The 15,920-nt window shown below is 35.4% G+C and overlaps 1 protein-coding gene across 1 annotated transcript; it reads left to right on the top strand.

Moving 5' to 3' along the window:
* The first annotated feature begins 4,853 nt into the window (after positions 1–4,853).
* On the top strand, positions 4,854–10,214 carry LOC126706259 (uncharacterized). Its single transcript, XM_050405636.1, has 4 exons — positions 4,854–4,956; positions 8,704–9,149; positions 9,240–9,387; positions 9,436–10,214. Exons 1-4 carry the CDS (start codon positions 4,854–4,856, stop codon positions 10,212–10,214), a joined length of 1,476 nt encoding a protein of 491 aa, XP_050261593.1.
* Positions 10,215–15,920: the final 5,706 nt, after the last annotated feature.

The following is a 15,920-nucleotide window of genomic DNA, read 5'->3' as shown; positions in this document are numbered from 1 at the left end:
ATGCAGGGAATGTGATGTGCTGCTGTTTAGACTAGATCGAATTTGGGAATGCATTCTAATCACAAGCTATGTTTAATACAGCACATGGCTTCTACTTCTAACAACTTCCTAAAATCTAGCTTGTGCATGTGCCTCTAACTAATTTTCCCTACTTGGCACATTTGAATATAGCTACAATAATCACATGGGACATATGAAATACAGCCCTGAAGCTTGGCTGGCCATGTGCCATGTCACTCGTGCCATTTTTGGATGAAAGGAAATTCTTCATTCACAAAGCATTAAAAATTTAAAAGACAATTTAGAAGTTTAGGAAACACTTTTGCACATTAATATATACTGTACACACATGGCTACGCGCATGGTAGATTTAATTTAATACTCACATTATTGCCAGGAGGTACGGAATTGACAACTAGCTTGTGTTGTGTATGATATTTGGTTGGAGAAGATATCTATATTACGAGATAAAACTACCCATCAAAAGCTTAAATGATGAATAATTCAAAAAAGTTGGAAACACCTTTTCCACATTTGTGTGTGGAATCGCTATCACAATTATTTCTGCTTGATAAAATTATTAACCCGCACCACTGCTACACATCTTCGTTAAAAACACTCTGGGAAAAATTTTTGTTTTTAATTGGCATTCATTGTAATTAATTTTTATGTTAATCTCTATTTATAATAGAGAGTACTTTGGCCCCTCAAAAACATGATTTTAAGACCCAGATTGTTCATAGAATTGTAAAAGAGAGAGATTTAAGGTTTTTAAGGTCAGACTGTGATAATATCATAATTAATTTTATAATTTAATAAGTACAAAATAAAATAACATATTTGTAAAAATGAGTAATTTTGATTAGAAAAACAAGATATAGAGAAATTTAATAATTTTCAAGTACATTTTCACAACTTATATATATATATATATATATATATATATAAAATACAATACAAAAAAAAATAAAAGTATAATTACACTTAATCCTTCATGTAAGGACTCAATTTGTAACGACCCAAAATAATACTGGGTTCGCACATAAAAAACGCCCAAACAATATCATTTGTAAAGCGTGGGTTTGAAAGGCTAGGCCTTGGTCACCGGACGGTGGTTAATCGTGGTGTTTCTCCTTTTATATTAGCCTGTATCCCTTATCCTACGTCCACATGTAGGATCGACTTTCCAAGACTGATACTTGTCCCATCAGCCCATACCCAAAGTGGTTGGGGGTTGTTGTAAAAGCTGTTGTAAAAGCTGAAGAGCATGGCTCTGTCAGGTGCAGAGTATTTAATGGCAGTAATGACAGCTTTCCCTTTGTCCTTGGTCATTATTTTATCCAGCGTCCCCTTCTCTATTGACATAGATATTTTAGATTTTTTTCCAAAACTGTTCTTATACCGTTCTTGCCCTTTCTTTCAGGGGGACCTCGGATATGCCGAGGACAAAATTATCCTCGGCTATGTCTCAAGACTACTTTGACTTTTATTACACGTCCTCGGCTATACCCCTCCTCGGCTCGGGCCTTGGGCCCCAATGTAAACATGGGCCAGGACCACAAATTCTTGGGCCCCACACTTCAAATATAAAAATATTACTTTTTTTTTTAGAGTAAAAAATAGTGCTTAAACAATAAGATAATTTTGATGTTTCACATACAATAATATTAAGTATATTAGTCACAATAAAATATATATGATTTTAATTAATATCAAAATATATATTTTATAATCAGACTATTGGATTCTTTTTTAATATATCTAAATTTTTGAAAGTTTAGCTAAAATTAATATGCTTTCATTTTACTGTATAAGAAGCTTAGTTGCCGTGGTAGTTAGCGTGTATGTTTTTGTTTGTCGGGCTACTAGGTTCTATTCCTACCATTAGCAACTTAAACATATATTTTTTCAAATATTGACCTTGACTCTAAAAACTGGATGGTTCACCCGTAGTTTGAGTGGTTCACGGACTTTAGTGTAATGTTCGGTTCTTGATGCTTAAAAAATCGGTCTTTATTTTTTCAAATATTGACCTTGACTCAAACTATGTTTGAACCTTATCTGGTTCTATAAAACCAGAATGGTTCACGGACTTTATTGTAATGTTCGGTTCTTGATGCTTAAAAAAATGTTCTTTGAGCCAGTTCACGGTTAACCTAGTCGGACTAGGCGGTCTGGTCTGGGATTGAAAACCATGGCCAATAATGGAGAAGGTATGGGCCTGTTTGGTTAAGAGAAAAAAGTGGAACATGTTTTTTCAAATATTGACCTTGACTTGAACCGTGTTTGAAACATGTTCTGTTCTTTAAAAACCGGACGATTCACACATGGTTTAAGCGGTTCACGTACTTTGGTGCAATGTCTAGTTCTTGATGCTTAAAAAATTGGTCTTTGAGCCAGTTCACGATTAACCTGGTTGAACCGGGCAGTCTGATCCAAGTTTGAAAACCATGGCCAATAATGGAGAAGGTATGGACCTACTTGGTTAAGAGAAAAAAAGTGGTATTTTCAGTATTCATTTTCATTTTTTTGTGCGACCCACCACCAAAAAATTGGCTTGGTTGTGTTTTTGTAGTCAATATTCATTTTTACTTTTTAAAAAAAGTGGATTTGAATACAGAAAATGAATACAACTTTTCAGTGTTTTCATTTTCTATGAATATGAATACATTGGCATATTCGTAAATACTGTGAAAACAAAAATGTTACTTTTTTTTTTGAGTGATGTGATGTGTGTGAGTGAAAAAAGTTAATTTAAAAAAAAAAAAAAAAAACAATGACCAAACCCAGATATGATATATTTTATAGCCAAATTATATATTCAAAATAACTTACCAAACATTACCAATTGTGAAATAAGTATTTTTTCTATATTCAAATTCAGGATTTGAATATAGAATAAAATAAATGAAAAGTGGATACACCACTTTTTGAAACCAAACAGGCCCTATACCTCTTGCATGCAGTATATACCGATGAAAAGTATATTTTTCCCCAATAAAGGGCTTGGGTATGATATTTTCACACTTAAATCAAGAATATTTTTTTTTTTTTTTTTCTCATGGTCTAGTTCTTTCATGAGTAAGTTTGGCTTTTGCATATTTATGGTAGCGTATTTACATTGTGTTTATAAAAAACTGTAAAATCTAGTAACTTTTATATTAAATGTGTTACAAAAGAATAAAAACTAATTTATTTAAACAACCTTTTTTTTTTTTTGAGAAGATTTATTTAAACAACCTAAAAGTAAAAAGAAAATGAGACACACACACACACACACACATATATATATATATATATATTGAACTTTTATGTGGTTCAGAAATACTCCTAAACTTTAGGTTTAACAGGGGAAAAACTTGAGGACAAGTTGGTAAAAATATATCCCTAACTCCACTTAAAATGCCTACAAAATAGGACATTTTCCTACTAATCCGTATCTTCAAAACAAACTCATCATAATTTTTTTTTTTTAAAGAAAAATTATGACACTAAAAAAAAAAAAAAAAAAAAAAAGCCTCATCGTAGGTGCAAAGTGCATGTGATGAGACTAGTGTATATATACACACACACATTTAAAAAAAATTATTTATTATTCTTTTATAGGACCAAATATTAACATTGCTTTTACATTAATAGTAACTTCTATCCTTATTAATCATCGATCCTAAAAAAAAAAAAAAAAAAAAAAAAAAAAAAAAACCTTATTTATACTATTAATAACAAGATTCCCGATTTGGTTTTCAACTTTTTAAGTCCTAAAATACCCCCACACAATTTCTTAAACTCTCTAAAATATCTCTATCATTTAGTTAAATAATTTTAAATTAAAAAACACAAACTGGTTAAAAAAGTAATTTACTTTTCTTAAGTTTTAGGTTTTTTCCTTTATCTTCTCCATTCAGCCTAAAACTTAGGACACTATCTCTATCTCATTTTTAAACATTATTCTACGTTACCTTATCTCTTTCTTAGAAAAAAAAATACATGGGTTATTTATATATCACTTTTAAACATTATAACATTAACACAAAAAACAAATAAATAAAAAAGAAAATTATTACATGGAGTATCATGCACATGAAAAAGTCTAGAGACAATTTTTGCACCAGAACTCTCGCCACAACTCTTAAGTGGTCAATTGTGAGGCCTGGGATGAGAAAAAAAAAAAAAAAAAAAAAAAGGGATCCATGTGAACGTGATAATATATATATATATATATATATATATATATATTTTTTTTTTTTTTTTTCATAATCAACTAAAAATTGTGGTCACAGAAGAACTAAGCATATATTATCAATTGTATTCAATTTGCAACTGGACCATAATTACATGCAAGAAAAAATAAAAAAGAGGATGGTGACATACACCAACTAATACTTACGCATAATAAAAGGCCTTAACTTTTGGTTGGATGTAAATAGAAATAATAAAGCTAGTTAACTATAAAGCTTTTGGTAAGACTTTTTATAGCTCAAGTGCTCAACTGTTAAGGATAAGATAAGCCACGACTCTAAAATACAAATTCAAGCTGATACTTCTAACTTCACTTTAACTGATACTTTTTAAGATTCAAATCCCGTGCTCCCAATTATCAAAATATAGTAAGCTTTCAGTTTATAGCAGCTTTCGTCCACACACCTGTTAACAAATGCCGTATCAGGTAATGACCTCTCTGTGTCAGCTTAGCTTTTGGATGTGGTAAGGCTATCATCTTAAGCCACGTCCCAACATACCAACTTATTTCTAAGTATTTTTTGGACCACTCTTTGCACATACATAGTAATATAAATTACAAGAACACAGATATTTGAAGCCAAAGTAGACCCCAAAAGAAAATGGATAAAAATATGGGGGATATAGAGAACAGGTTGGGCACCACTAACACCATGAATGCTGGAATGGAAGAGGAGACACAATGCGAGTGGAATTGGAGAGACTCTGCTTTCTTTGGTTTTCTTTTCATAATCATTTTTCTCATAAGTTTGCCATCAATTTTGAGATTGTCTAAAAAAGCAGAGAATAGGGGAGTGAAGGATCAACCAAGAGACTTTCACTTCGAGGAACGTTTCCCATTGGGTTTTCATCTGTTTCAAGGAAAATTTGACACCCAGAGTCAGGGACGGAGCCATTCACTGGCTTGGGAGGGCAATGGCCCCCCTAAATTTTGAAAAAAAAAATCAATAGTATATATATAGCAACCTAATTTTTAGCAATTTGACTCAATAAAATTAAACTTGCCCCTTCAAACCAAATAAAAGACTCATAAAAAAAGAAAAGAAAAGGCCCATAAAATCAACAACAAAATCAATAATAAAAAGTTAAAGACAACTTAGCCCAATCAGCAAATTTTACCAAAAGATTAGCCCAGCCCTTAAAAATATTTGAAACAAAATCAATGTGAATCTTACATACCAAATCATTCTATCAAATTCCAAAAAAATAAAAAATAAAAAATAAACTAAACGTGAGGGGCAGAGAGAGTGAAAGATGCAGCAGCTGTGAGCTTGATTGTTGAGACTTGAGCTCTGGACAATGAGTGTCGAACTTGATGAGCTTCTGAGATCAAGCAGTGTATGGATGCAACAACGGTGAACTTCTTAGATCTAACAGTTAAGGTAGTAATGAACACAAAAAAAGATTGTTTAATTGTGATTTGATTTGATTTCTAGACTTCAAGTAGGTTCAAATAAGAAAGAAGAAAATTTTGTAATTGTGATTTGATTTACAACTGAGATAGCACGTGAAAAGCTTTGAAAAGGTTGTATAAAAATTTTTTTTTTTTTTTCTAAAACCAAGATAATGGGTAATGGTGAGGTATTGTGCATGACAGATGTCTTCAGCCATTCAAAATAGTAAGTTAGGAACGTTTTCAAACAATTAAGAAAACTAACATCTCGAGTTTTTGAAACTCGAGATTTAACTTAAAAACCGAGTATTATAAAGTCGCTTTGCATTTGTTCTGAACTGCCGAGGTGGCAAAAATTGCCACGCAGATCTCGAGTCTTTAAGACTCGAGTTTTGCCTGGCACAAACTGAGTCTATAAGACTCGAGATTAAATTAGAGGAATTAAGAAACTTTCAACAGATCTCGAGTCTTTAAGACTCGAGTTTTGCCTGGCACAAACCGAGTCTATAAGACTCGAGATTAAATTAGAGGAATTAAGAAACTTTCAACAGATCTCGAGTCTTAGAGACTTGAGTTTTGCCTGGCACAAACCGAGTCTATAAGACTCGAGATTTACTTAACCAAACATCGTTCTAGTGGAACTATTTTACTAACCCGTTCTGTCCACACTCAAAAACAGATAGTAGTATAATTACTAACGCGTTCCTGGGACTATATTATTCGGTCCACACTCAGCCTCACTGAACTCTCACCCAAAAACAGAGCATCCTCAACTCTCACCCATACACTCAGCCTCACTAACTCTCACACCTCTCACTCTCACTCACCACATTGCCTCTCTCACTGCTCTTCCCTCTCAACAATTTCATATTTCAGGTATGGGTTTTTTGATTTGATTGTTATTGTAGTTGGGTATTAGTTGTGTATGGGTTTTGCCACTAAGAGAACTTTCCAATGGTTCTTAGTGTCTTTAAATCTTTTTTATTGACTTCTTATCACAATTCATGTTCCCATTCTGTGCTGCCAAACGCTGCGTTAATTTATGTGTTTTGAGTTTTGTTATCTGATTTATTCTGAGCTGTAACGAAATTTATTTATTTGTAAGGATTTTGGGCTTTTGACTTACCAACATATGTAAGATATATAAAGAGCAAGTAGAGTTGATTGATGATGTTGACTTACCAACATAGTGATTATACTAGAAAAAACCATTTTAACTTTTTTATTGATTGATTGATTTCAATAAATTTTTGTTTTTAGCTACAAGTAGAGTTTTTTCGAATGATGATGGCAAGAGAAAAGAGAGATATAAAGCCTCTGTTTATTATTTGTTATATTTTCTTTGATTTATTACTAATTCATGTGATTAATCTTAACCATCTTGATAAAAATATGTTTTTGCATTAGCCATTTTGGTGAAATAAAAAAAATTATGTTCTCATTGACTTTATTCTTTTTGAGGTGTTTCCTTGCATTAATTCTTCTTGATCAAATCTGCCAATTTTAAAGAGAATCAATCTTTCTTGAATTAGATTCACCAAATTCTTGTAGGTTAGAAAATTTTATGAAAGATTCATAGCAATGTATGTTTCCCTTGTTAGCGGAGATGTGGAGTGTTGCTTGATTGTGGAGTCACCACTTTATCTTGAAGGAGCTAGTGGATTGTTTGAATTTATTGTTAAAAGACAAAGAAAATGGGCACATGGTTATAGTAATTGTTGAAGTTACAAAACTTCTTCTTGAAATAATGCGTACAAAAGACTAGCAGGACATGAGTATGCAGATATCTCAAGGGATTTAGGTATGGATGCTAGGATGTAAGTCTTGCTTTGGAGTTGACTGTGTTGTTTGCCATGCCTAGAAATTGTGAACATCTCAGAATATAGTAAAAAAAGAACTTGGAGAGGATTATTTGTGTAGTGACTAATTCTAACTTTAAAGGTTGCCTATTATTTCCTTCATTTTGCTTTCTGACATGGTGCTAGAGACATTAATGTAATTTTAACTGCTTGAGTTGCCCTTTTTCAGTTTAGTAAATGGTAAACGTAGCACTAGAACATGACAGTTCCTTTATTTAGGAATTGTCTGCCTCTATACAAGATGCAAACTTAAGAACCATTGATTTTGTTATAGGTAAATCATGTGGACGTTTACATTTTTTTTTTCCAGTGAAACCTTTAAGGTCCCTAACACTTTTTATAGTGGTGTAGCAGATTGAGTTTAGATGTGTATAGGTTAATATAGATGTGTATAGGTTAGTACAGGTTAATATAGGTTAGATGTGTATAGGTTAGTACAGGTTAATATAGATGTGTATGTGTGAACAAAATATTATGGACTTTAATCTTGTAACGACTTTTCATGGAATCATTATGAAAGTGGTCTGTACATAATAGCAGAGGTTTTCTTATTCATTTACGAAGGGGCTTTTGTTGAGAACAGTCACAATGTTGAAGCATATTTAATTTGTAATGAGTGTGTATCGTGTGTTCATTAGGCTAAAAGGTCCACTCTGATGTGGTTATTAAAGGTAGTCTTGGAATCTAATAAAATGGTTGACTGGGATTTCAGTTGATACTAATGTCTTAAACATGAAATATGTTGGAAATACTGAAAAGGCCTCGATTCTTTTTTGTTTGGGGGGGGGGGGGGGGGTTTGTATGTGTTACCAAAAAATGTGGCTGTGTTTGTGTTACAAAATTATATGATATATCTTTTGCAATTATTTAGTCCCCCATTATCTTTTGCAATTTTGTATGTGTTACAAAAAATTGCGTTTGCAATTATCTTTTGCTTTACATGTGTTTGCCTCTCATACCATGCAGCTGTAATTAGCCTCTTGTATATAGGAAGGATAGATGGATTTGTATATGTCCAATTGTTAAATATAGTCGTACTACAGCCAAAATTGTAGGAAAAAATGTTCAATTTGTATGTATGATGAAAAGCAACTTATAAAAATTTCTCGGCTGCATCTTTTTATTAGAAAGTTAAAGACCTACTTCAAGTTTCTTTTAGATCAGGGAACTTGAAAATGTTTGTTAACTAACATAGTAACTTGACTTTAACAGGTTCACAATGCCTGAAAATTGATATAATCATATACCACGGTGGTCCGTTGAAGAATGCCAATGCGAACAAGGGATTGCCATTTGAAGGGCTGAGTATAAAGACCTATTATACCCAAATTGATCGTAGGTTGAAGACCCTTGACGAATTGAAGATGATGGTTATGGAAGAGTTGTGTGAGAACCCTACTGTGCACAACATACACATTACTTATCGCATGCCAAATGAAATCCTGAAGCACCGGATTAATTACAAGTATATGGCGATAGAAGCAGACAAACATGTGAAGATCATGTTTGACAAGTTGGAGAGAATACCTGAAGTAACTAACATTGAGTTGTACGTACAGTTGAAGCGACGTGCAGAAGTTGGTATTGAGGAAATCCAACAAACACAAACAAGTTTACAAGTTACAGTTCCAGATGCTCAATATGAGTATTTTACACATGTAGAGCATGATGATGTTCATGCCGATGATGATGATGATGAGGATGAGGATGAGAATGATGATGATTATGATGATGAGGACGAGGATGAGGATGATGATGATGAGGATGACTATGTTGATGAAAATATTGCCATTAATGGTGAAGATTTTGGCAATAGAGATGAGATTGAAGATAGGATTGAACAAGGGGACTTTAGGGACTTTGAGAGGGACATTGATGACGATGAGACATTGGACGGTAGTTAACCTGATGCATACAATGTTCTTAGTGTCCAAAACATTACAGACACAATCCCTGTGTACTCACCACCTGCCTTGTCATTTTCTGAAAATACTTGGGATAATATGGTTGATCCTTCACATATTGAGACACCATTTGTGTCTAGTTGGAGAGAGGGGATGAATTTGTGCAAAGGCTTGACTTTTGCCAATAAAATGGAGGTGCAACGCGTATTAACAAAGTGTGCCCTCAAGGAAAACAAACATTTTATGATCAGTAGGTCAACCACGACAAAACTTTGTGCGAAATGCGTGGATGAGTCATGCACGTGGTATGTCTGCCCAGTCATGAAGCCCAAGTTCCACAATCTATGGATGGTCACCATGTACAAGGGTCCTCACACGTGTATACGGACTGGGGTGCGAAATGATGGTAGAATGATGAGTTGTAAATTTATTGCAGATGACATCCTTAAGAAGTTATGTGAGGATCACACTACCCCAATTAAGCATCTCAGATCTATGATAGAGTCGAAATATGAGAGACAAAAGCCTTCTTACTACAAGGCATGGGATGTGAAACAAAAGGCAATTGGGAAGATGTTTGGGAATTGGGAAGAGTCTTATCAAAGGTTGCAAAAGTTGCTAATGGCATATATTGATCAGGATCCGACTACCCAGGTGTTCTATCGTACCACATCCACCGGTGAAGATGACACAGTATTTTTGAATTATGTGTTTTGGTCTTTCGGTCCAAGCATTGATGGATTCAAATATTGCAAGCCGGTTATCAGTATTGATGGGACCCATCGGTCCAAGCATTGGTGTCAATGGAAGCAGAACTGAGTTTCGATGGCTGAGTGTCAATGGGAGCAGCACCTTCGGCACGGCGAGTTTGAGAGAGTGGAGTTTGAGAGAGCGGTGTCTGAGATTGAGAGATTTTGAACGGGTCTGAGACTGCAGATTGTTTTAAGTGGGAAGGGAAAAAAACGTTAAAGCGAAAGCCAGTTTATAAAACTTGATTTTGGAAATCGAGTTTTATAAACTCGCTATCCAAGTGGAAACTTTCGCCATGTCAGCAACTGAAAAACAACAAAAACGAGTCTTAAAAGCTCGATTTTTAATTGAATCTCGAGTTTAAGAAACTCGAGATGCTATTATTACAAATTCTTTCGCAACAGGACAACTAACAAAATACTTAGCATATTACAGTTATTTAGAAACGAAATTCGGGTAATGGCTGTAACCCACTAACTATAATAACATGTCTTTTTTACTTGACACTATTTTTTGTTTGTTAACTTTTTTTTTTTAAGTATTTGTTTACTTTAAACTTTATTTACATTTTTTTTGTTTAGGTTCGTGGGGCATATTTATTTGGTTTTTTTGGTTAGGGATTAATTTCTAGTAAAGTATATTTGTAAGACATGAAAATAACGAAGCATCTTAAAAATAAATAAATAATTAATTAAATAATGGTTTTACTTCAATGAAATTGGTAATATTTCATTGTAGCGTTATAATAAAAGTGAATGAGCTTATATTAGTTTGCTCCCCAAGATTCGATTCCTGACTCCGTCCCTACCCAAAGTTTTGCAGTGTCCGTCAGTCTCATTGTCCTCCTTGGTTTGGTAATTTGCTTGATTTTCTCTAGGCAAAGAATAAAGAAGCAAATGAAGGCTGCCCTTCTCAAAGAGGGTGTTGTATATGAATCCAGTCATCTTCCTTCTACATTGTATAGGTGTAATATGTCGTAAGAACGATGGTACCCGTGATTCGTGAATCTCATTTGTGGTTTCATGCAAAAAACCTACCATTATGTGAGAGGGTGATGTGTTTGGGATAAACTTTGAATTAATAATAAGAGTATGACATTTCTTTTATTTGAGCATATGTACAGCCTCTCATAAAGTTCTTTTATTGACCACTGCACAACCTTAGTGCAATGGTCACTCCACAACTATAAGTACTTGTGGGGTGTGGAGGGTAAGGGCCGGAATTCAAGTCTTCAGAATAGAGTTTCACACACATATTCACTTAGATTAGGCTAGAGTAAAATTCTATCTTGTATAAAAAAAAAAAATAAATAAAGTTCTTTTATTTTTTTCCCAAAGAGGATGGTGTGCATTTAGAAATTACTGTTCTTATACTATATTATATTATGGTTTAGCTCTGGTCCAGTGTTTAGTGCACTGAACCCAATAGAATACTGTCATATGTCCAAATATTGTCACATGGTAACATCTCATCAAGTTTAATGCACATAAAGCATTGGACCTAAGCCTCTCCCTTTATATTATGAGTTACAGAAATTTGTATGATTCTTTTGTAAAAATGTTTTCTTTTATTATTAGTAAGTTGTAAGCGTCATAATCGAGAATTTAATATACTCAGCAACGCTTGTAAACAAATCTCCACATATGTTTTTTTGCCATATTTTTGTTTTGATTTTGGTAATTATATATAAGTCAAAGGGCCTAACCAACTTATTTTTGAGACAATTTTGGACCACTGTTAAGAGCTGTAAGGTTGAATTTATTCAACCATCTAATTGGCTTTATTCCGTGCCAAATTTGCTTGTAATTCAGCATTTAGTAACCCTGTATTTAGGTGGGATTGTTGTAAGGGTAGTGAGTGAGATAGAGTGAAGATTGCTCAAGAGTGTGCAAGAAAACAGAGTGTCGCGGCTGGGACTCGCGGGTGGACTCGCGGCTTCAACCCGCCAGAAGATGCACACGTGCCAAGCATGCTGGAAGATGAACAGTCATGCTAGCTGGAGCACTACAGGACAAAACAGGACAACTGGCCATACGGTTAACTCGCGACTGGAACTCGCGACTTGGTCAAGCCGCGAGGTCAAGCCGCGAGCCACCCCTGTTTTGGAAAAACCTGACGTTTCACATTCCTCTTCACTCCAGTATAAATACCCTTTTAACCCACGATTGAAATAGAGCTTCCAGAGAGATTTTTGAGAGAGAAACCCTAAAGAAAAACCAGATTGTTTCACCCACAATCTCTACCTTAGAGTCTCATCAAAATCCCTCACTCTCTTCCTCTCCATTGTCAAATCCTTGAGAGGCATTATACCAAACCTGGTTCTCACCATTATCATCTCTGTGAGACAGTCGTTTGGAGTTCTGGGAAGCAGTTAGGAAGGAGTCTTCATTGGTTGATGCTACGGTATAGTAGCGGAATCCGGAAAGCTAGAAAAGAAAAAGGTTCGGCGCAACCTCGTTGGAGCAAGAAGCTTGGAGGGCTTAGGTGCATTGGGTAGATTAGGCTTGGAGGGTCTATTGTTGTCCTTGTATCCCAACTGTATTTTCTAGTGGATTGATTACCGCTTGGAGGGCGGCGGAGAGGTTTTTCGCCGAGGTCTTCGGTTTCCTCTTCGATAACACATCTGGTGTTATCTCTGTGTTTGCATCTTCCTTCCTCTCTATCTCTGCCTTTACATTATCTGCTGTGGTTTATTTTGTTATGGCTTAGATAGTTGTTTAACCAATTCCATATTATAGCATATGTTAAGTTTCCGCACACTAGTTGTTTGACATATTGCTTGTGTTGGTTAAGTTGGTTTTTGGGGGTCTAAACGTTCAAAAGTGTTTTTGTACACGTTTTTGAACTTTCAATTGGTATCAGAGCAGGTACACTGCTGTTGGTTTTATCACCTCAGTGTGATCCTAGACCCCTGAGTTGTGGTTGTTGTTTTCGTTTATACCATGCTGAATTGTAGCTCAAGTGTTTGTGAAAAATGTCTCTATGCATATGCCTGAAAGGTGTCTTACTGATGATCTTGTAGAATTATTAATAACTAAGAAACATGCTAGAGTTTTTGTTCACATGCTGAAATATCTTGAGAATCAGAATCTTGTCTTACACAGTAGCATATCTGAATCAAAATCATTGATTAAGAAATATAAAAGAAAGAATAGAATGTTGTGTGAGATGATTGAGAATCTGAAAATGAAAAATCAATCTAAAAGTAGCATGAAACCTGATAATGAGTTTGTGTTTGAAGGTCAAGATTGTCTGTCACATGTGAACCTATTTGTGCATACCTCATTAAAGGTGTTTAATGCATGTTTGTGGTATCTTGATAGTGGGTGTTCTCGCCATATGACAGGGGATAAGTCACTGTTTAAGTCACTCAAAGAAAAAGTGGGTGACTATGTGACCTTTGGGGATGGAAGCCATGCTCAAGTCCTAGGCAAAGGAACCATTGAGATACCCGGTTTGCCTCTGTTGAAAGATGTGCTGTTCATAAAAGGGCTGAAGGAAAATTTGCTGAGCATCACTCAAATTTGTGATGACGACTTCCTGGTACAATTCTCCAAGAAAGGATGTTTGATCATCAATAAAGAGGGGATTCAGGTTTTGGAAGGAAATCGGACTACGGATAATTGTTATGGAATAGTTCCCACGGCACCAATATCGTGTAGAAGTGCTCGGGTGGATATGTTGGAGTTGTGGCATCACAGATTTGGGCATGCCAACTTCAAACAAGTAGCAAAAGTCTCCAAACTTGAAGCTGTCGAGGGACTTCCTAAGTTTGGAAAAGTAAAGGAGACCATTTGTAGAGCATGTCAAATGGGGAAGCAAACTAAGGCAAGTCATCACAAGGTAAATGTGATAGCCACCTCTCGTTGTTTGGAGTTACTCCATGTTGATCTGATGGGGCCCACCAGAACTGAAAGCCTAGGGGGAAAAAGATACATTATGGTCATTGTGGATGACTACTCAAGATACACTTGGGTTGAGTTCCTTAGAGAAAAATCAGAAGCTTGTGCGAAGCTGGAGATTCTGTGCAAGAAACTACAAAATGAAAAGGGGGTTCCAATAGCCAAAGTTAGAAGTGATCATGGGAGAGAATTTGAGAATGCAAGATTCGAGTCCTTCTGTGAGAAGAATGGTATTAAAAGAGAGTTTTCAGCTCCCAAAACTCCACAACAAAATGGAGTGGTTGAGAGAAAAAATCGTGTGATTCAGGAAATGGCCAGAGTCATGTTGCTTAACAAGCAAATACCTCAAAAATTTTGGGGAGAAGCTGTCAACACCTCGTGTCACATTGGAAATAGGATTTTCTTTCGAGTTGGTACAAAGAAGACTGCATATGAGATATGGAATGGGAAGAAGCCTAAAGTGAAGTATTTCCGGGTTTTTGGAAGTAAATGTTATATCTTAAATGATCGAGAGAATCTTGGGACGTTTGATGCAAGAAGTGATGAGGGTATTTTTCTTGGCTACTCTACTACAAGTCGAGCGTATAGAGTGTTTAACAAGAGAACAAAGACTGTGATGGAATCCATAAATGTCAAGATTGATGATGCCCTACCTAAGGTGGAAATGATTAATGATGTCGAAGGGCCGAGCACAGAAGAGCCTGATGTTGAGGTAGAAGCTTTGGATATAGAAGGTGAAGAACCTATACCAGAAGTAGAATCGACTCCCATCATCCCAAGAAGGGAAACGAGATCGATGTCTAGAACTTCAAGTCCTCTTACTCCTCCAGAAGTTCATCCTCCTATCTCTCGCAGTGATGAAGTTTCCACTTCAAAAAGGCCTTCCTCAAGAATTATTAAGAATCATCCTGAAAGTAATATCATAGGATCACTTGATGACGGTCTTCGCCTCAGGAAAGGAAATATTCTGCTTGCCAATCATGTAACATATCACTGTTATCTTGCACAGTTTGAACCAAAAAGGGTTGAAGAGGCTCTTCAAGATGAGAATTGGGTTGAGTCAATGCATGAAGAACTGAATCAGTTTGAGAGGAATGACGTGTGGGAACTTGCTCCACGGCCTGAGAACGTTCATGTTATAGGCACAAAGTGGATTTTTAAAAATAAAACTTATGAAGATGGAGAGATAATTCGAAACAAGTCTCGGTTGGTGGCTCAAGGATACACACAAGTAGAAGGGGTGGATTTTGATGAATCATTTGCTCCGGTGGCAAGACTCGAATCCATTCGAATCCTCATGTCCATTGCGTGTACTTTGAAGTTCAAACTTTATCAAATGGATGTTAAGTGTGCTTTTCTGAATGGATATCTAAATGAAGAGGTTTTTGTTGAGCAACCAAAAGGATTTGAGGATCCTCATTTTCCAGATCATGTATTAAGATTGAAGAAAGCACTATATGGTTTAAAACAAGCGCCTAGAGCCTGGTACGATCGTCTTACACATTATCTTCTAGATAGAGGTTTCAAGAGAGGGTACGCCGATCGAACTCTATTTGTCAAAAATGATGAAGATTATCTCCTTGTGGCACAAGTCTATGTTGATGACATAGTGTTTGGAGCTACTATCGAAGATCGTGCTACTGAATTTTCTGAGGAGATGAAGAAGGAGTTTGAGATGAGCATGGTGGGGGAGCTCACATTCTTTTTGGGTCTTCAAGTCAAACAACAGAAGGAGGGTATATTTGTATCTCAAGAGAAGTATGCCAGAAATATTGTCAAGAAGTTTGGCCTAGACTCCAAAAAACATGCCTCTACTCTCATGAGCTCTTCCACTAAACTGAATGTGGATTCATCAGGAGTTGAAGTAAGTCCT

Source organism: Quercus robur, chromosome 2, assembly GCF_932294415.1.
Source record: "Quercus robur chromosome 2, dhQueRobu3.1, whole genome shotgun sequence".
Lineage (NCBI taxonomy): Eukaryota > Viridiplantae > Streptophyta > Magnoliopsida > Fagales > Fagaceae > Quercus > Quercus robur.
This window is presented reverse-complemented; position numbering and strand designations above follow the sequence as displayed.

Excerpts from the sequence above, each read along its gene's own strand:
- LOC126706259 (XM_050405636.1), top strand. The coding sequence starts at position 4,854 with ATGGGGGATATAGAGAACAGGTTGGGCACCACTAACACCATGAATGCT. Across the intron at positions 4,957-8,703 it reads GAGAGACTCTGCTTTCTTTG|GTTCACAATGCCTGAAAATT; the intron begins GTTTTCTTTTCA and ends TGACTTTAACAG. Across the intron at positions 9,150-9,239 it reads AATATGAGTATTTTACACAT|GATGATGATGATGAGGATGA; the intron begins GTAGAGCATGAT and ends GACGAGGATGAG.